Source organism: Capra hircus, chromosome 19 (genome assembly GCF_001704415.2).
Source record: "Capra hircus breed San Clemente chromosome 19, ASM170441v1, whole genome shotgun sequence".
Taxonomy (NCBI): Eukaryota; Metazoa; Chordata; class Mammalia; order Artiodactyla; family Bovidae; genus Capra; species Capra hircus.
Window position 1 is genome coordinate 46,798,406 of NC_030826.1, and position 22,208 is coordinate 46,820,613.

The window sequence follows — 22,208 nt, forward strand, 5'->3', positions numbered from 1 at the left end:
CTGTAATGAGGGGCAGAGCTGGCCCTTGATGGTAAGTGTTCTTTGTACTGCGTCACGTCACTAACTTAAATGTATTTAGGAGGAGCCACTTTATTTATTTAATTTTTTGGTAATTTTTAAAACCTGAGGTGTAGTTGATTTACAGTGTTGCATTAATTTCGGCTGCACAGCAAAGCGTTTCAGTTATACACGTACAGAACTTCTCTTTTATATTCTTTTCCATTATGGTTTATCACAGTATATTGAATATAGTTCACTGTTTTATACAGCAAGACCTTGCTGTTTATCCCTTCTATATATAATGGCTTACATCTGCTAACCCCAACCTCCCCCTCCATCCCTCCCCCAAACCTCTTCCCGTTGGCAACCGTAAGTCTGTTCTTTATGTGTGGGAGTCTGTTTCTGTTTCATAGATAAATTCATTTGTGTCGTATTTTAGATCCCACATATAAATGATATCAAATGGTATTTGTCTTTCTCTTTCTGACTTTATTTAGTATGACAGTCTCTAATTGTATCCATGTTGCTGCAAGGGGCACTATTTTATTCTTTTAATGGCTGAGTAGTATGCCATCGTATATACGTACCACATCATTTTTATCCATCCATCTGTCAGTGGATATTTAGGTTATTTCCATATTGTGGCTGTTGTGAATAGTGCTGCTATGAGCATAGGTGTGCATGTGTATTTTTGAACTACAGTTTTGTCTGGGTAAATGCCCAGGAGTGGGATTGCTGGATCATATGGTTATTCTATTTTTAGTTTTCTAGGGAACCTCCATGCTGTTTTCCATAGTGGCTACACCAACTTCCATTCCCACCCACAGTGTAGAAGGGTTCCCTTTTCTAGAAGGTGCTGCTTTAAAGACCACCTCAGCACAGGCTTGCCGATGATTGCTTTATCTTGGATTTAGATTGAACACCGTCTCTGCATAACCAGTGGTTAAAGCCTCAGGAGTAAGAAGGTTGGGCCATAAGGGAAGGGCTGCCATGTTAACTGCGTATCTGGGGATCTGACCACCCCCCCAGGCAGGTACTTGGAAATGATTTCTTGATACTGTAGCTATCACTTCATGGCAAATGCCTCACTTATTCCAGGCCCATCAGCATTCTGATGGCCTGAGAGTGGGTTAAGGAATGAACAAGTAATGGAAATTGTAATTCAAGTGTCAAAATGAGGTGGTGGCATGCCTTACCTCATGACTGTACAGTCGGAAAAATTTCCACGGATTAAGCCATCTACTCTCACACAACCTACTGAATCAGGGAATGAACTTGCTTTCTCCAATCAGAGGTAAATCCTCCCCTCGATTTTTCAGCCATAGCCATCTACACAAAAATATTACTCAGGGGAGTGTTCTCCTAAGGAAGAGAGCTTGGATTGGGTTTACGCTACCTCATTGGACTGTATCTTTCTCCTGTCCCTTTCTTTGCTTTTTTTCTCTTTTAACAATATTTGTTACATTCTTCTTCTCTTTAAAAAATATTTGTTATATTCTTATTAAAAATAATTGTATTTATTTATTTTTGGCTCTGCTGGGTCTCCGTTGCTGCTCGGGCTATTCTCCAGGCGTGGCGAGCGGCGGCCACGCTTCGCTGCAGTGCACGGGCTTCTCATTGTGGTGGCTTCTCTCCTTGTGGATAACAGGCTCTAGGCATGTGTACCACTGGCTGCAGCTCTGGGGGCCCTAGAGCTCAGGCTCAATAGCTGTGGCGCACAGGCTTAGCTGCTTTGCAGCACGTGGAATCTTCCCGGATCAGGGATTGAACCCGCATCTCCTGCATTGGCAGGTGGATTCTTTACCACTGAGCCATCAGGGAAGCCGGCTTCATCTGTATTTATAGCCGCTCCCCATGGGCTTGCATGACCGCCTGAGCTCCGCCTCCTGTCAGATCAGCAGCGGCATTAGACTCTCATGGGAGCATGAACCCTATGGTGAAATGCACATGCGGGGATCTAGGTTGTGTGGAGAAGGAAATGGCAACCCACTCCAGTATTCTTGCCTAGAGAATCCTGTGGACAGAAGAGCCTGCTGGGCTGCTGTCCATAGGGTCGCACAGAGTTGGACATGACTGAAGCGACTTAGCATGCATGCAGGCATTGGAGAAGGCAATGGCACCCCACTCCAGTATTCTTGCCTGGAGAATCCCAGGGACAGAGGAGCCTGGTGGCTGCCGTCTATGGGGTCTCACAGAGTTGGACACGACTGAAGCGATTTAGCAGCAGCAGCAGGAGGTTGTACGGTCCTGATCAGAATCTAATGCCTGATGGCCTGAGGTGGAGCTGAGGTGGTGATGCTAGCTACTGTTGGGGAAAGGCTGCAAATACAGATTATTATTAGCAGAGAGGTTTGACTGCACAGAGACCATAGTAAATCCCACCGATTCTGCATTGTGGTGAGTTGTATAATTATTTCATTGTACATCATAATATAATAATAGAAATAAAGTGCATAATAAATGTAATATGCTTGACTCATCCCCCCAAACCATCCCCTTCCCCCGAGTCTGTGGAAAAATTGTCTTCCACAATACTGGTCTCTGGTGCCAGAAAGGTTGAGGACTGCTAACATAAGGGTTCTCTGGCTTCACTTGTACCAGGCAGAAGTCAAAAGATGGCGTGAGGAGTGATTAGCATTATGCGCACACAAGCCAGATGGCTGTTGAGCAGGATGCCTTGAGTTACATCTCCCCTCACCTTGCCCCGCCTGCACTTTTGTATCCAGAGGCAAACCCCTCCAAGATCCTGCAAGGAATGTGTCTAATACAGGGAGTGAAGCAGAGGTGAAATTCACTGTGGAAAACTCGAATTTCGTCACTTTTTTTTTTTAACCTTGTAAATCAACCCTTTAGTTTTCCTTTAATTAAATATTACTTTGTAGGATAAAATATTCCCACATTTATTGCCAATCCAATGTTTTGTGATTAATGACTTAGAGAATCTAGTCCTTACGTGTGTGTGCTCAGTCATGTCCAACTCTTTGCGACCCCATGGACTGTAGCCCACCAGGCTCCCCTGTCCGTGGAATTCTCCAGGCAAGAAATACTGAAGTGGGTTGCCATTTCCTTCTTCACGTAAGTCCTTAGCTTATTAATAAATAGGGTTTAAATAGGGTTATGACTGCCCTCATTATTTATAATATGGATAAATTCAATAAAATTGATATAATTCTATAGGTTTGTAAGAAATATTAATTGGGTTAATCACTATTATTTTTTCTGATTTAAAACAATACTTTTTATTTTGTACTGGGGTATAGCCTATTAACAAATAATGTGATAGCTTCAGGTGAACAGAGAAGGGACTCAGTTATACATATATGTGTATCCATTCCCTTCCAAGTTCACTTCAGGCATTCAGTCGTGTCCAACCAGACCTCCCTGTCCATCACCAGCTCCCGGAGTCCACCCAAACCCATGTCCATCGAGTCACTGATGCCATCCAACCATCTCATCCTCTGTTGTTCCCTTCTCCTCCCGCCTTCAATCTTTCCCAGCATCAGGGTCTTTTCAAATGAGTCAGCTCTTCACATCAGGTGGTCAAAGGTGGAGTTTCAGCTTCAACATCAGTCCTTCCAATGAACACCCAGGACTGATCTCCTTTAGGATGGACTGGTTGGATCTCCTCACAGTCCAAGGGACTCTCAAGAGTCTTCTTCATCACCACAGTTCAAAAGCATCAATTCTTAGGTGCTCAGCTTTCTTTATGGTCCAACTCTCACATCCATACAAGACTACTGGAAAAACCATAGCCTTGACTAGATGGACCTTTGTTGGCAAAGTAATGTCTCTGCTTTTCAATATGCTGACTAGGTTGGTCATAACTTTCCTTCCAAGGAGTAAGCGTCTTTTAATTTTGTGGCTGCAATCACCATCTGCAGTGATTTTGGAGCCCGGAAAAATAAAGTCAGCCACTGTTTCCACTGTTTCCCCATCTATTTGCCATGAAGTGATGGGACCGGATGCCATGATTTAAGTTTTCTGAATGTTGAGCTTTAAGCCAACGTTTTCACTCCTCTTTCACTTTCATCAAGAGGCTCTTAGTTCTTCACTTTCTGCCATAAGGGTAGTGTCATCTGCATATCTGAGGTTATTGATATTTCTCCTGGCAGTCTTAATTCCAGCTTGTGCTTCCTTCAGCCCAGCATTTGTCATGATGTATTCTGCACATACGTTAAATAAGCAGGGTGACAATATACAGCCTTGACGTACTCCTTTTCCTATTTGGAACCAGTCTGTTGTTCCATGTCCAGTTCTAAACTCCCCTCCTATTCAGGCTGCCCCATAATGTTGAGCAGAGTTCCATGTGCTTTACAGTAGGTCCTTGTTGATTATCCATTTTAAATGTAGCAGTGTTTTGTCGCTTTTCCTGATGGAGAAGGTGCAGCCTGGAAGGCACTTGTACAACAGTGAAAACTGAAAATGTCAGTTGCGTCTGACTCTTGGCAACCCCATGGACTGTAGCCCATCAGGCTCCTCTGTCCATGAAATTCTCCAAGCAAGAATACTGCAGTGGGTAGCCATTGCCTTCTCCAGGATATCTTCCCAACCCAGGGATAGAACCCCGGTCTCCTGCAATGCAGACAAGCCATCAGGGCAGCCCTGGCACTTGTACAATCAATACCCAAGCCCTTGGGACAGCATCATCTGGAAAAAATCGGGAGTATTCAGTCATGTTTTGAGTTCTCTGACATACTGAGGTGCCGTGACACGAAGCCAACGTGAAAAATCCTGTCCTTGGGCTTTAGAAATTGCCAGTTTTATGCAGTTCACCACATATTTTTGTCTTTATTTCATAATTACTTTTATATGTACAGCTGAGTCCTTTTTTAGATGTGGTCTGAGTATTTTGCAATGCTGCCTTAAAGCAGCAGTCCCCAATCTTTTTGGCACCAGGGACCAGTTTCGTAGAAGACAATTTTTCCACAAATCAGGGGTAGGGGGATGATTTCAGGATGATTCAAGCACATTACATTTATTGTGCACTGATTTCTATTATTATTACATCAGCTCCACCTCAGATCATCAGGGATTAGATCCCGGAGGTTGGAGATGCCTGCCTTAAAGAATGAGTAATTTTTACAGCATGAAACTTCAAGTCCTAGAATATCCCAAATGCATGAGTGTTGCCGTGCAAAATGGCCAAGACTCTGCACGTGAGACTTTGCATGAAAATAGAAGAAGAACCCAGCTGTCTATTTGTTTAGTAATTCCAGTCTAGGAAGATTGCTATATGCTACTGTTCGACTGAAATTACGTTACTTTTTTTTTTGTTTTCATCTGTCCTTGATTTTTGTTTCTAAGTGCAAAACTGGGAGAATTTATCTTAGTGCTAAAAATGTGTTGTTCTAGCCAAACTAGATTTAAATTTTGGATTAATCTCACTCCATAAGTTTAATCAGCACCAGGCATTTTATTTAGTCCTTGACTAACAGGAAAAGGTGGGCTGCCCTGGTGGCTCAGTGGAAAAGAATGTGGCCGCCAATGAAGATGTGGGTTTGATCCCAGGTCGGGAAGATCCCCTGGAGTCGGAGATGGCAACCCACACCAGCATTCTTGCCTGGGAAATCCCTTGGACAGAGGAGCCTGATGGGCTACCATCTATGGGATCACAAAAGAGTCAGACACAACTTAACGACTAAACAATAACAACAAACAGGAAAAGATGCAGGCAGCATGCTCTTCTCAGAGCTGCCAATATTGTGAGGGAGTTTCTTTCACCTTCGGGCTTTAGGTGGAACGTTTTATTGCGCAATCTTATGTTCCTTAATAGGGAGTATAGGTCTCTCCCATAATCATCAATCACTGATGTTTTTAAGGTGTCCTTTGAACATTAAATAACTGCTATGTGAATGTCCTAGATTAGGGAAGAAATCCCAACGAGAACTTGATTGATATCAGGTATCCAGGATCTATCTCAGGGATCCACGCCACTGATAGAAAAGAGTCCATCCTCCAGAGTATATTTTAGGCATAAAATATTAAATAAGAATTCATAAAAGGCATATTACTCATCTTAAATCAGTTCTCCATACTAACAACCAGTATTGAATGCAGCCTGCGGTATTCAGTGCTTACATAGGATAAGTAAAACCTTACACAGATAAGATCTTAAACATGAAATATGATCATACAGCTCAGTGGTTCAGAGCCACCCTCTCAGGGGTCAGACTGCCTGGAAAGGAATCTGTGTGTGTGTGTGTGTGTGTGTGTGTGTGTGTGTTAGTTGCTGAGTCGTGTCTGACTCTTTGCGACCCCATAGACTAGCTCATCAGGCTCTTCTGTCCATGGAATTCTCCAGGCAAAGATAATGGAGTGGGTTGCCATTTCCTTTTCCAGGGGAAGAAAGATCTTCCTGACCTGAAGATCTAGGGGATCTTCCTGACTCAGGGGTCAAACCTGGGTCTCCCGCATTGCAGGTGGATTCTTTACTGTTTGAGCCACCAGGGCATACTGGCTGTGAAATCTTAGGTAAACTTTCTTAATTTTTCTAAGGCTCAGTTTTCTCATCTATAAAATGAGGCTATAACCTGCAAAGAGATTTATGAGAATTAAATAAATGAATAGGTAAAAGCGCCTAGCATGATACTGGAACATTGTAATCACTCAAGTGATGGTAACTATTACTACTGTTGTTATCATTTTCATATTGCTGTTATGTTGGAGTAGTCTAGTGGCTAAGTCTTGTCCGACTCTTTGCAGCCCCATGGACTGTAGCCCACCAGGCTCCTCTGTCTATGTAATTTTCCTGGCAAGAATACTGGAGTGGGTTGCCATTTCCTTCTGCAGGGGATCTTCCCCACCCAGGGATTGGACCTGGGCCTCCTGCTTTGCAGGCAGATTCTTGATCTCATTTGTTTTAACTTTGTTTATTTATATTTATTTTTGCACCAGGTTGCACCAGGTCTTTGTTGCTGTACACAGGCTTCTCACTCACTGCGGTGGGTTCTCTTGTGGATCATAATCTAGTTGCAGCAGGAGGGCTGGGAGTTCTGGCATACAGGTGTTGCCCCGAGGCATGTGGAGTCTTCCCACACCAGGGATTGAACCTGTGCCCCCTGCCTTGGCAACTGGATTCTTTACCACTGGACCACCAGGGAAGTTCCTATATTGGTTGTCTTATTAGTATCATCCAGACAAAAATCCTTGAACAATTTCTAGTTATTACATGATGCAATTATTACTGCATTTTACTCTATTTGAAATAAAATCTATACTAAGCAATGCAGTGGGTAAGATCATAAGCCTGCATATGTCTCCATATAGACAGATCAAGGAGCCAGAGATATAGGTATATAGATATGATACTGCACTTTAGAAGGCCCAGTGCCTCCAGCTCTTAAATGGCCACAGCGTTTCTGATTTGGATGGTACCTCTCCACTGTACCCTTTATATATAGGAAAGAAGAGTGAGACTCAACAGGGTGAAGAGGGAGGGTCACACAGCAGAGGAGGAGCAGGCCTGGTAGGGGTGGTACCCAGGATGAGAGCTTCGGCCGCTGTCTCTCCCTGCCCTGCCCTTTGAAATTCTTCACAGACACACATACACACACACACCCTCTGCAGCAAAAAGTGTCTCCCAGAGTTCTAAGTACCTGTTTGGAAGATGACCCGCTTGAAAACCGGGATCTCTCAAAATTTGTCTCTTGCCCCCAAAATTGATCTCGTTTCTTCTCATTTGGGTCTCTTTTGTATTCCTGTCGTCTTAGACAAGCCTGCAGAATAAAAACAAAAATGTTTCTTTGGCTTAGGTCTACAGCTAGCTCTGATAACTTTATGCTTGGAATGCCTATTATGAGGAACATGCAATACAGACGTCCATCTCTAAGTGTTACCAATACCTCTTATCAGGTGTAAAGATACCCAGGCATCATTTCCTCCTCTCTTTGCCCTAAATGCCAGGTCAGGAATATTAGCTGCTGCCTTCATAAATTCAAACAACAGAGGCATTTTGTCAAGTACTTACCCCAAAGCTGCCTTTTAGAGCTGCCTTCTAGCTCTTCCTAGAACACTGTACTTACTTCTCTTTCTGTTCTCAGCCTCCTTTTTTTTTTAAAAAAAAAACTGAAGTATGGTTAATTTACAATGTTATTACACACAATGTTAATTTACACACACATATTCTTTAGATTCTATAGGTTACTACAAGATATAGAATATGGTTCCCTGTGCTATACAACAGGTCCTTGCTGTTTATTTTATATATAGTAGTGTGTATCTGTTAATCCCCAAACTCCTAATTTATCCCTCCCCTCATTCTTACTATCTTCATTCTCCTCATGCTCGCCTTCATTGCTCTGTATCCCCTTGGGTCAGATTCCAAGCTACAGGGTAAGAATTCTGTAGATTTCCAGCTACAGGATAAGAATTTTCACACGTGAGAGCTTTAGCACATGCTGTTCCTTCCACTTGGAATAGCTTTTGCAGCATGCTTTCTTGGCAAACCCTGCTTATCTGCTAAGAACCAGCTCATAGGGCATCTCATCCCTGTGGTTTCTACCCAGACTCAGGGTATATTCTTCCCTAGGCCCTGTTAATTGCTCCTGTATACGTACGTGACTTGAATTATGCAACTTTTCCACTATTGTATTTAGTTTTATTTTTTGAGCCTGTTTCTCCTGCTGATTAGCAAGAAATCCTGAGGGTAAAGACCATGTCTTATCTTTTGAATCCCCCAGCATCTAGCACTTAATGTTAGCTAAATTTCCTTTTTGTTCTGGAGGGAACTATCTATTCCCAAATGCAAAAATAAATAAAACAACCAAAGAATTGTTCCATTTTTTAAAACAAAATTTAGTACCAAAATATTTCTCTTCCAGTATTCAGTTCAGTTCAGTTCAGTCGCTCAGTTGTGTCCGACTCTTTGCGACCCCATGAATCGCAGCACGCCAGGCCTCCCTGTCCATCACCATCTCCCAGAGTTCACTCAGACTCACTTCCATTGAGTCTGTGATGCCATCCAGCCATCTCATCCTCAGTCATCCCCTTCTCCTCCTGCCCCCAACCCCTCCCAGCATCAGAGTCTTTTCCAATGAGTTAACTCTTCGCATGAGGTGGCCAAAGTACTGGAGCTTCAGCTTTAGCATCATTTCTTCCAAAGAAATCCCAGGGCTGATCTCCTTCAGAATGGACTGGTTGGATCTCCTTGCAGTCCAAGGGACTCTCAAGAGTCTTCTCCAACACCACAGTTCAAACGCATAAATTCTTCAGTGCTCAGCCTCCTTCACAGTCCAACTCTCACATCCATACATGACCACAGGAAAAACCATAGCCTTGACTAGACGGACCTTAGTTGGCAAAATAATGTCTCTGCTTTTGAATATGCTATCTAGGTTGGTCATAACTTTTCTTCCAAGGAGTAAGCGTCTTTTAATTTCATGGCTGCAGTCACCATCTGCAGTGATTTTGGAGCCCCCAAAAATAAAGTCTGACACTGTTTCCACGGTTTCCCCATCTATTTCCCATGAAGTGATGGGACTGGATGCCATGATCTTCGGTTTCTGAATGTTGAGCTTTAAGCCAACTTTTTCACGCTCCAGTGTTAGGACTGAACAAAACCCAAGGCTATTGTGTTATATGGGCATGTCAATGGATTTTTTGTTTTTGAGGTATAGTTGATATACAATGCTGTGTTAGTTTCCGGTGTACAACAAAGTAATTCAGATATACGAATCACTTTTTTCAGATTCTTTTCCCATATAGGTTGTTACAAAATACTGAGTATAGTTCCCTGTATATAGTAGGTACTTGTTGATTATCTATTTTATATGTAGTAGTGTGTTTATATTAATTCCAAACTCCTAATTTATCCCTCCCTCGCTTCCCCTTTGGTAGCCATAAATTTGTTTTCTATGTCTGTAGGTCTATTTCTGTTTTGTACATAAGTTCATTTGTATGAATGATTTCTTCTTTTTTTTTTTAACGATTCTACATATGAGTGATATTCATATGATATTTATCTTTATCTGGCTTTAAAATTTTTATTTATTTTTGCATAGTGCTTTTGGTGTATCTAAGGACACTTTTCATAACCCAAGGTAACAAAGCCTTTCTCCTATTTTTTTTCCCAAAAGTTTTACAGTTTTACATATAGATCTATAATCTATTTGGAATTAACTTTATATATGATACGAAGGGCTTCCCTGGTGGCTTAGTTGGTAAAGAATCTGCTTTCAGCCCAGGAGACCTAGGTTCAATCCCTGGGTCTGGAAATCTCCTGGAGAAGAAAATGGCAACCCACTCCAGTATTCTTGCCTGGAAAATCCTATGGACAGAGGAACCTGTGGGCTACAGTCCATGGGGTTGCAAGAGTGAGACACAACTTAGTGACTAAACCACCACCATGATATGAATATGCATGCTAAGTGACTTCAGTCGTGTCTGACTCTTTTCAATCCTATGGACTAGCCCAACTAGGCTTCTCTATCCATGGGATTCTCCAGGCAAGAATACTAGAGCAGGTTGCCGTACCCTTCTCCAGGGGACCTTCTGCAACCCAGGGATGGAACACACATCTCCTGCATTGGCAGGCGGGTTCTTTACCACTAGTGCCACCTGGGAAGCCCTATGTGAAGTATGGACCCTGATTTATTTCTCTTCTCTTCTCATCTCTTCCTCCTTCCCTTCCTCTCTTTGCATATGGTTTCCCTTCCAATTGTTTCATCATCATGTTTTAAAAAGAACTTTACTTATTTATTTTTGGTTGTGCTGGGTCTTCATTGCTGTGCTGGCTTTCTCTAGTTGCAGCGAGTGGGGCATACTCTAGTTGTGGTGTGCAGGCTTCTCAGTGCGGTGGCTTCTATTGTTGCAGAGCATGGGCTCCAGGGCTCGAGGGCTCCTGGGCTCTAGAGCACAGGCTCAACAGTTGCGGTGCACCGTCTTAGCTGCTCCATGGCACGTGGGATCTTCCCTGATCAGGGATCAAACCCATGAGCCCTGTACTGGCAGGTGGATTCTTTACCACTGAGCTGCCAAGGAAGCCCTCAACTGACATTTTAAATACTGCAATATAGCAAAACTTCTTGCAGAATTTCTATAGATCCAATAACTGAACTCACCTTTGTCCTGCCAGAGCCGAATTATCCATTGCTACAGTAAAGAAATGCAGCATAAAGACAATCTTATTTCTAAACCAGGCCTGACATCTCCCTTTTCCTGCCTGAGTTAAGAAAGGAAAGATTTCTTCCACATGTTTTTCCCTCTGTTAGAAAATGCATCTCCTTCCTTGAAGGATTTGCCAGAATTTCATGGCCAAGGGGAAAGCCAATATTCTGCCACAAGGTTAAGAGTAGAAATGACCTGATATTAACAAAACATTTACCACTTGGACTTGGGAACAGAGAATCAGTTACACTGTGCTTCAAAACTGATTGGCAAATGAAGCACTGGCCTCAGGGTTCATCTAGAGCGGCCAGGTGGTACCTGCAGCAAGGTGAATCCTGGATACTTAGGAGAAAGGTGTCATTTTACCCCACCTTGCTTGGAAAGGGAGAACACTCCAAAATGGTGGAATTTTTCCCCTTGTTGTTGTTCAGTCTCCAAGTTGTGTCCAGCTGTTTGTGACCCCATGAACTGCAGCACGCCAGGCTTCCCTGTCCTTCACTATCTCTAAGAGTATGCTCAAACTCTTGTCCATTGAGTTGGTGATATCATCCAAACATCTCATCCTCTGCTGCCCCTTCTCCTCCTGCCTTCAGTCTTTCCCAGCATCAAGGCCTCTTCCAATGAGTTGGCTCTTTGCATCATGTGGCCTGGAGCTTCAGCATCAGTTCCTTTCAGTGAATATTCAGAGCTGATTTCCTTTAGGATTGACTGATTTGATCTCCTTGTTGTCCAAGGGACTCTCAAGAGTCTTCTCCAGCACCGTAGTTCAAAAGCATCAATTCTTCAGCACTCAGCCTTCTTTACGGTCCAACTCTCACATCTATACATGACTACTGGAAAAACCATAGCTTTGACTATATGGACCTTTGTCAGCAAAGTGATGTCTCTGCTTTTTAATACTGTCTAGGTTTGTTATAGCTTTTCTTCCAAGGAGCAAGCGTCTTTTAATTTCGTGGATGCAGGCACCATCCGCAGTGATTTTGGAGCCCAAGAATATAAAATCTGTCACTGTTTCCACTATTTCCCCATCTACTTGCCATAAAGTGATAGGACTGGGTGCCATGATCTTAGTTTTCTGAATGTTCTGTTTTAAGCCAGCCTTTTCACTCTCTTCTTTCACCCTCATCAAGAGGCTCTTTAGCTCCTCTTTATTTTCTGCCATTAGAATGGTATTTTCTGCTTATCTGAGGTTGTTGATATTTCTCTCAGCAATCTTGATTTCAGCCCTCAGTTTATTTTCAAAAATGATGCCATTATTCAATAGATAGCAAGCCTTTTAAATAATTCTGGACAGTGTTTGTTTTAATAAATACTTTAAATAAGAACACCCCACCCCCAATACTGAATAGTAACTATAAAAAGTTAAACAGACACCAAATGATAGAATTAACCAAGCTAAAACTAAAAAGAGTCAGCTGGAGAGGTCAGTAAAGTCCAACTAAATATGGGCCTCTTTCTCCCTATTTCTTTATGATGAGTGCTGGAGCTCCTGTTGGGGGCAGGGGAGCCCCAGCCTGTAGTATTGTTTCCTGGAGCCTCAGAGGTCTCTGTTACCCTTGTATTAGAGGCTGGGGAAGGAAATGCTGATAGGCTGAAAGTGGAGGAGCCCATATTAGCAACTGCATGCAGGACCGAGGCAGATTTTGTGGGATGAACAGAATTCTTGTGGGCTGAGTGTTTTTTGAAACTTCTCTCTAAGAATGCATGCGACTTAAATATTTCTTTACTAAAAGGGGAGGAGGAATAGAATGATTTGCAATGTTGAAAAAAAAATGTTTTTCCCCTCTAGTTCTCCCCACCCCTCCACCTTCTCTCATAGAGGAGCAGGAGAAGAAACCAGTGGCAAGGTAGGTACTTTCTAATTTTAATCTTGAAACAGCCAAGCAATCTTTCCATGTAAATTAAACATTAGTCCTCTCCAAGTTACAGTTTTGCTGAGAAGGGGACATGGGGACAGAGCTAAGTTCGGACTTCCAGTCCTAGAAGCAGCAAGAATCTAGACATACCCTCCAGCCCTACCCAGGGAGTACACACAAATGGGTGTACACACAATCTAGCCATACCCCCCAGCCCTACCCAGGGAGTACACACAAATGGGTGTACACACAATCTAGCCATACCCCCCAGCCCTACCCAGGGAGTACACACAAATGGGTGTACACACAATCTAGCCATACCCCCCAGCCCTACCCAGGGAGTACACACAAATGGGTATACCCATTAGTACATGTGAATGATTTTTTGTTGTTGTTTTCTGATGTTGATGCGGTTTCTGCTTGGAGGGTCCTGAAGGGATAGGGGCTGAGGAGTGTGAAATCCCCAGGATGGGGAGAAGGAAAAGATTTGTAATTCATTGTCACCAGGGGCTCCCCTCACCCTGGGACTTTATTTCTCTTTCAGTTTCATGTGTCTGGAGCTAGAGTGCTATAAATAAGTTTCTGTTCTTGTGGCAGGAACTGGCTGGGTCTTGAAATGGAGGCTCCAGGTAACGCCTTGTTTCTTCTTTCTGGGGAGAATTGGGGCTTCTTCCTTCACTCCCGCTTTGGTGTTGCACCCTCTGGACCCCCTAACCCATCCTTCTGACTGTAACACGTGCTGTCAGGTTGCCTCCTGCGCAGAAGCTACCATTGTGGGGCCGGAAAACAAACGTGCCTATGTGCCTGTGGGGGATGACGAGGGTTTTGTGATTCACTGTAACTCAGTATGGGTAAACACGACAGGACCCAGCTCTGCCACTTTCTAGCACTGTGACCTTGGGCAAGCTGACTAACTCCATAGATTCTTGCTTCTCTCATCTTTGGGATGGAGGTGTCTCTGCGCTGCAAGACTGCAGGGAGAGCCTGAGGGACTGTTGGTAAGATGCTTAGCAGAGTGGTTGGCTCGCTGTAGCATTCAGTAAAACTCAGCATCATCACCATCTACCACCACCACCATCATCATCACCACTACCATCTTCATCATAGTCTTGATCAACCTCTAATTGTTTCCAATCCCACATCTGGGTGTACTCCTTTTTCTAAAGTCTGCTTTTGCCAAATAAGGTGACTCCAACCTTGGCTGTGGAAGAAGAAAGACTCTTCTTGCAGGCCTGACATTCATCCTTGTTTTTCTGCCCCAGAAGTAGAGGTCTGCTTGCTAAGCCTGCCCATCCCCTCAGCAGCCAACTGAGGAGCTGCCACGCCCAGTCATGCAGGCTACCTCTGTAAACCATTTGCTTCAGAATTACAGCTTTCTGAACCCACAGGGATGCTCAAAGTTTCTTTTGTCCCTTTTATTACCAGCCCCATTCTTAGTCATCATTTGGGCTCCTGGTACCTTAGGAAGCCACACACCCCAGGAACTCTTCCAGCTTCACGGTTCTGGTCTAAAAAGCATTGTAATGATGACCCAACTCTACATCTTCATCAGCAAGGTTATTGTTACTCGAACCCCACAAGCATTTTGAGAAGCAGGACTTGCCACAGCCTTCAGTTGCTTTTAATTGTTCTTATGATCCATCACGGGCTACCCTGGTGGCTCAGTGGTAAAGAATCTGCCTGCCAATGCAGAAGACTCCGGTTTGATCCCTGGGTTGGGAAGATGCCCTGGAGAAGGGGATGGCTACCCACTTCAGTATTCTTGCCTGGAGAATCCCATGGCCAGAGGAGTCTGGTGGGCTCTAGTTCATGGGGTTGCAGAGTCGGACACGACTGAGTGACTCAATAACAACAATGATCCAACATGCCTAACTCAGAGTTTGGGCTTTTAATTATCACTGGGGACATTACAAAGTTTATCAGTTTTAAGAGGTTGAGAAATCAAAGGTGTGAAAAACAGTTTGACATGCTATTCCCCTCCGGTGAGTTTTTTTGTTTGTTCTATGAAGAGTAGAGGAATGCACAGGTCACATATCCCTCCCCGTGACTCCTGCAGGAGAAAAAGCGGAATTATCTCTGTTCCCTCAACCCCCCGAGTGGATAGCCCCCAGACTCGTGCCACCTGGCGCAGTGACCCATTATATCCTTAAACAAGTTTATATCATCATATTAGGTTTTGATCTGTACTTGAAAGAATCCAAATGAAAAATAAGCAACATGAAGTGAAACCCATTTGAACACATTTGATAGAGTCTAGAAAATCATCCTGAAATGCCAGGTGTAATCTTTCTTTCTAGCTTTCAGTGGACGTTAACAGCTAAATTTTGCCACAAGCTTCATAAACACATTTGACCAAAAGAAGGGGAAATAAAAAGCTAAACAGCATGAACACCCTTGAAGAAACAGAGCCAAATTCTGAGATGGTGTATAATTACGTACTAGCTACCAGATTCTGAAATAGCATGTAATATGCCAAATAGATGTTTATTTCCTCTTGGTTTTTCAAAAGTGTCCCACCCAACCACTGAGAGGAACAGCATCAGAATAACTCAGGGTAGGTTTAACCTTCCTCTCCTGCCGCTGACAGACAGACCTGTAAAGGCACTGCTAATTTGGGGCATACCAGCCTGAAGAGTATTTTAGGCAGTTGCAGGAATAGTGTGTACAGCAGGTTTCAAAGGGCTTCAATTTGAGCTAGTTCATTAAAGACAAGTCCAGCACAGGGAGCCATATGTGGCAAAGGTCTATGATTTGGGAGTCACGTCTGGTTATTAGGCCTTACACTATTGTACACCCTGAAATGGGGAGTCCCTTGTACGTCACTGGGCTCCGAGTAAAAGCTGGGGTTTCCACAAGTAACTGGCCAAGCTCACTGATGCCCCAGGGTTTCAGTGTCTACCCAGTGCAGTCTATCTGAGTAAATTATCTAAATACACACAGGTTGTATATGGACCAAGTTATTGAGGGGGTCATTAAAATCATGCAACTGATTTTTTTTTTTCTGATGTGGACCATTTTTAAAGTCTTTATTGAATTTGTTACAGTATTGCTTCTGTTTCATGTTTTTGTTTTGTTTTGTTTTGTTTTGTTGCCTGCAAGGCATGTGGGATCTTAGCTCTTCGACCAAGAATTGAACTCACAGCCCCTCTGTTGGAAGGTGAAGTCTTGACCACTGGACCACCAGGGAAGTCCCATGCAACTGATTCTTAAATCCCTACTTTAAATCTTTTCTGGAAGAAGGCGAGGGACAGAGTTGATAATATAACTCATCACTATTCCCATCAAATAGTTTCTGTGGGTTGCTATATACTTAATTTGACACTCCTCAGAACATATTAAGGACAATCATTTATTTTTGTAGACCTTGTGGTGAGTGGTTTTGAAAATGCTCAGTGAAGGCAGATTTGACTTTGAGGATTAGTTACAAGTCAGCTGGACCTGTGTCTGATAAACATTGTTGGTGGTCAAGTTCGCTAATGCTGGCTTTCCTCAATGACAAGGCATTCGATTCAACACAGGAAAGTGACTCTGTCCTTCCCTGAAGAAGTCGTGGTCCAGTTTGATAGAAAGACATACAAAAGGCAATTCCAATACAATTTCATCAACAATGAAAAAGAGGTATGAAAAGGGTTCTTTGGTATTGGAGTGATAGAAATGTTCTAAAACGAGATGACGGTGATGGCAGCAAACTTGGTCAATTTAAACTTGAAACAGGTGAATTTTATGATATGTAAATTACACTTCAATAAGGTTTTGTTTTGTTTTGAAGAGGGTGCTATGGGAATACGGAGGGTCCCTCTAGTTCTAAGTTAAAACTATGGTCTTCACCACTCTTGCTGAGAGAATAAGGACCAGGGAAGGGAGGTTAGAGAAGCGGTGGCGGATTGGGCTGTTCTTTCTGTGGTTCTTGGGTCTGGGACCTGCCTCTGTGTGAGGGGAAAACGATGGAATTGCATACTCAGTTCTCATTTTCCATACGTTTCCATCTGAAAGGTGGCAAGGCTGCAGGCAGGGAGACCGGATATGAGGATATTTTAATAAACTTGGAGATAAACCATGGAGGTTGGAACCAGGGCAACGGCCACAGGATGAGAAGGGAGGCACAAGTTCATGAGCTTTTAGGTAAATTCAGCAGAACTTGGTAACTGGCTGGGGTCGGGGTTGGGGGATTGTGAGTGGTGACAAAGAGAAAGGAGTCAAGGAAGGCTTGGGCCACCATCTTCAGAGAAGGGGTACACAGGAGGATGATCGGGGATGGATCACAAAGAATTCACCATGGACATGTTGTATTCAGTGTGCCTTTCCGACTCCTAGATGGAACCATCCAGCAAGCAGGTGTGTATGGGATTCTGACACTTTGAGAAGACTCGGGATTACAGGTCATGGGTCTATGTGATTGCCATTGTTTAGTCGCTAAGTCATGTCTGACTTTGTTTGCAACCTCATGGACTGTAGCCCTCCAGGCTCCTCTGTCCATGGGATTCCCCAGGCAAGAATACTGGAGTGTTGCCATTTCCTTCTCCAGGAGGATTTCCAGACCCAGGGATCGACCCCATGTCTCCTGCATCGGCAAGCAGGTTCTTTACCACTGAGCCACCTGGCGAGCCCCATCAGTGTATGAGTGGTAGTTAAACACGTAGGAAGGGATGAGATGGGCCACAGAAATTGTGAATTAGGAGAAAACTGGGCTGATGGAAACCTAGGGGAATTAACACGTGATGGGTAGAGAGAAGAATGTGAGTGAAACAGGAGGAAAACTAGGAGAACGTGATATCAGGAAGCCAGAGAAGTAATGTTTCAAGAAAGAAAGAGTAATGGCCCCAAATGCAGATAAAGCTTCAGAAAACAAAGAGTTAAAAGTTATCCACTGATTTTCACTACGGACCTTAGGAGACGGCCAGGCTAACAGGCCAGTAGGTGATGGGATGCACCCGAGGGAGCAGGGAGTGGAGACAAAAGTCTAGCTGACTGCTTGGGGACATATGGAGACTAGATAAAGTGCCAGGGTTGTGGCTGGAAAAGGACACATGGTCCACAGACAGCTTTGTTCTTTTGTTCTCAGTGTGAGAGAGAGTTGAACATGTTTGTGGGCTGAGACAGTAAGAAGAGGAGGAATTCCAAGGATGCAGATGAGAGGTCCACGATGGAAACGGGCTGGGAACACAGGGGCGTGGACCAAGCTCTCAGGTCCGGCCCCAGCAGTGAGTGTCCTTCACCCCTCGAGCCCTGAGGGCTAGACAGGCGTGCATCCTGGGATGGAAGGGGAAGAGCTGAGTGGTGTCCCACCTGTCGGCCTCAAGTTCTTTGGTTTCATGTGTGTGTAAAACAGGGAGAGATGGTCCTTGCTGAAAGTATAGGGATGGGAGGTTTGAAAAAAATAAAGTTTAAACCGTGATAATAGAGGGAACTGATGGACAACGAAAATATTGGAGTTATCCTTCATCCCTCTTTCCCTCACTCTTCCTCCCTATCAGCAAGATGTCTGTGCAGCTTCTGTTGCTATTTCCTGGGTCAGGCTGCTTCTCACCACCCCCACTGGTCTTGCCTAAATTTTTATCAGTTTCCTTACAAGTTTCTCTGCAGCTTCTCTTGCCCTTTTCAGTCCTTTCCCCACACAACAGCCAGAGTGATCTTTTTCTTTCTTCCAAATTCATTTATTCCTGGCCCCTCTGGGTCTTCATTGTTGCACGCAAGCTTTCTCTAGTTGTGGCGAGTGGGGAGCTGTTCTCTGGCTGTGGTGTGCAGTGTATTCTTTTGTTGTAAAACACAGACTCTAGGCATGTGGGCTCAGTAGTTGTGGCTCAGGGCTCCAGAATGCAAGCTTGACACTTGTGGTGCGCGGCCTCAGTTGCCCTGAGGCCTGCGGGGTCCTCCCCACCAGGGATGAAACTGGTGTCTCCCGCATTGCAAGGCAGATTCTTAACCACTGGGCCATCAGGGAACCCCCCCAAGTGATCTTTTTAAAAAGGTAAATCAGGTCATACCACTCTCCTGCTTTAAACTGTTCAGTAATTCTCACTGGGATAAGAGTAAACACCAAAGACCAAGCTTTGTCCTGAGAGACTCGATGTGATCTGGTCCTATCCACACCCTCCCTTCGTGTTCCAGCCAAGCTGACCTTCTTTCGTTTATACCGTTAGTTCCCACCACAGGGCCTTTGCACCTGCTTCCTTGCTACTCAGGATGCTCTGACCAGCTCTCTCCCATCATTTTACCTCCAGGATCAAATGTTATTTCCTCAAAGATGATGCTCTGCCTGTGCAAAGAGCATCACCCCACCCTCTTTACCTCTGTTTTACTGGCCTCATTATATTTATCATATATATTATATTGTCTTACATATTAATTTACTTGTGTGTGTAGCTTGTTTCTCAGTCATAGAATAAGAACTTGGGGAGAGAAGGGACTTTGTTCAGAACGTTGTTGTTCAGAAGGGACTTTGTTCAGAACTTTGTTCAGAACGTTGTTTTCAGAAGAAAATGGCAACCCACTCCAGTATTCTTCCCTGGGAAATCCTGTGGACAGAGGAACATGGCTGGCTACAATTCATGAGGCAGAAAAGAGTTGGACACGACTGAGCCATTTTCTTCTCCAGAGGATCATCCCAACCCAGGGATCGAATCCAGGTCTCCTGCGTTAGCACGTGGACTCTTTACCACTTGAGCCACCAGGGAAGCCCCGTTCAGGACACAATAGGCACTTAATAATAATTATTATTTTTGAAGACAGTGTTGAAAGTGTCCTTATTAACAAGCACAGTGTTGAAAGCCCAAATGAAATTAGAAAATAAAGCTGCAAGTGACTCCAAGCCGTGCGGTTGTGCGGTTTTCTCCAGGAGAGACCATCAAATAATAAGATTGATTTTCTTACGTGCCTGTTCTGGAGACAATGTCAAGCAAGTATTTCCAACCTGGGCTCCGTGGCAGAGGCATCTTCGTGGAAAGCAGAGGGCCTCCCAATGTGACCAGTTCGGATGTTTAAGTTCTTATTATCTTATAGAAATCTCCTCAATTCTACAGCCTTGGAGGTGGACTGACAAGTGTAGGAGGCAATTGCCGACTTCATTTCCAGGCCCAGAGCTGAACTGTGTTATACAGGTGAAATCAGGTTACTGAGATCGGTCTGGTTTCCTTGGTGACACGGGAGGTTCGGTTATATTTGAAATAGCTAAGAAGGAGAAAAACCTGATGATGACAGGTCTAGGTTTTCCTTCGGGAAGGAGCACTTTTTGATCCTCAGCTGAAGCTAAGGATGTGTCTCCTTGATTGTTGAGGGGTGACCTCCAGCCAGTGGGCTGAGTGACACTTTCTAACTGCTCCCAGAATCCCGCAAGCCAGTCTGGCAGGTTTGTCCCACACCAGCTCTGGGTAATTACATCATGACTTCTTAGGCTCCCTGTTTTGTTTTTGCATGTAAACACTGTAACTAGGGTGACGAAGAGTTAGCTTGTTGTAGAATGTGTTAACTACCTTTCTTTTGGCTGCAGGACAACGGAAGGGTGTGTTGTTTGATAAATGGTAGGGTGACCCAGTTAACTCCTTAATGTCTTTTTTTTTCTTGATTGCTGGTCTATCCAATTTAAGCCCTGATGTCATTTGTTGATAAGGTTTGTGTGCCAAGCCCTGGGCTAAATACTTGAAAAATGTTATTTCATTTCCATGATGGTATAATGCAGGGGTGGGCACTACTATCCCCATTGTACAGATGAGGAAACAGACTCTGAGAGGTTAAGTAGCTTTTCATTGGTCACACAGCTGTTATGTGTGGGTTTTTGAGATTTTTTTTGTTGTTGTTACAGACCATTTTAAAAATCTTTTACTGAATTTGTTACAATATTGCTTCTGTTTTTAAAAATATATATTTTTAATTAGAAGATAATTGCTTTACAATGTTGTGGTGGTTTCTGCTGTACAACCTGAATCAGCCATGCTGCTGCTAAGTCGCTTCAGTCATGTCTGACTCTGTGCAACCACACAGACGGCAGCCCACCAGGCTCTGCCGTCCCTGGGATTCTCCAGGCAAGAATACTGGAGTGGGTTGCCATTTCCTTCTCCAATGCATGAAAGTGAAAAGTGAAAGTGAAGTTGTTCAGTCGTGTCCGACTCTTAGTGACCCCATGGACTGTAGCCTACCAGGCTCCTTGGTCCATGGGCCATTTCCTTCCCCAAATCAGCCATAAGTGTACATATATCGCTCCCCACCACCACCCTCTTGAACCTCGCTCCTACCTCCTCATCTGCATTTCTCTAGGCTGTCCCAGAGCACCAGGTTGAGCTCCCTGTGATCTACAGGCAACTTCCCACCAGCTATCTATTTCACACATGGTAATGTGTATGTTTCCATGCTCCTCTCTCAATTCGTCCCACCCTCTCCTTCCCCGCCTGTGTCTACAGGTCTGTTCTGTATGTCTGCGTCTCATTGCTGCCCTACAAATAGGTTCATCAGTACCATTGTTCTAGATTCCACGTATATGCATTAATATACTGCTTCTGTTTTACATTTTGCTTTTTTTTTTTTTGGCTTTGAAGCACGTGGGATCTTAGGTCCCAGAGCAGGGATCAAACCTGCACCCCCTGCATTGGAAGGCGAAGTCTTAACCACTGGACCGCCAGGGAAGTCCCAAGTGTGGAGTTTGGCTTTTGGCAACCTATTACTGCTTCTCATGTACCAGTACTGTTTCCCCACTTCTCTCATGCTGTTGGCGGAGGAGACTTCTCACTGCCTGCTGTTACCTGGTATTCTGAGTCCACCTTGTGCTGCATGTCCCGCAGATATTGAACATCACTGACGAACTTCTGCCTGTCCTTTGCTTCGTGTAACATGATTCTTAATCCCCGACCTGCATATAGAAGATGAATAAATGTGCTGTGATATAACCCTTTGTTGCTTTGCCATTTGGGGACTTCTCTGGGTATAATTGCTTTTATTCTCTTATTAATCTCATGTCCATTGTTGGAAGGGCACAGATGCTCCTTTCAGACTCAAAGGACTCTTTGTCTGCGTGTCGATGCCCTTACAGCCCTCTTGTTCCAGACATAAATCATGTAGCCACTTTCATCAGCTGGCTTCAGCCAGCCTGTCCTGGTTACTCAGAGGGAGTCAGACCGGCAGAAGCAGTTCGACCACATGACAAAAAAGATCCTAGCTAGATTAGCAATGACCGAAGCTCTGAGCCCCGTGGTCATGTAAACTCATGGACTCTACAATGATCACACCCCTATTCCAATTCAGGCACTTCGCTGGGCATGG

At 44.1% G+C, this 22,208-nt stretch overlaps 1 protein-coding gene across 1 annotated transcript in view; it reads right to left on the reverse strand.

Moving 5' to 3' along the window:
- Positions 1-21,815, reverse strand: part of MARCH10 (membrane associated ring-CH-type finger 10) — a 90,623-nt gene extending 68,808 nt beyond the window's left edge. Inside the window, exons 1-2 of the mRNA XM_018065317.1 lie at positions 21,692-21,815; positions 7,596-7,715 (exon numbers count right to left, since the gene is read on the reverse strand). Of these exons, the coding sequence (XP_017920806.1) occupies positions 7,596-7,715; positions 21,692-21,781 (210 nt within the window). The 5' untranslated portion in view covers positions 21,782-21,815. The remainder of the gene's footprint in view (positions 1-7,595; positions 7,716-21,691) is intronic.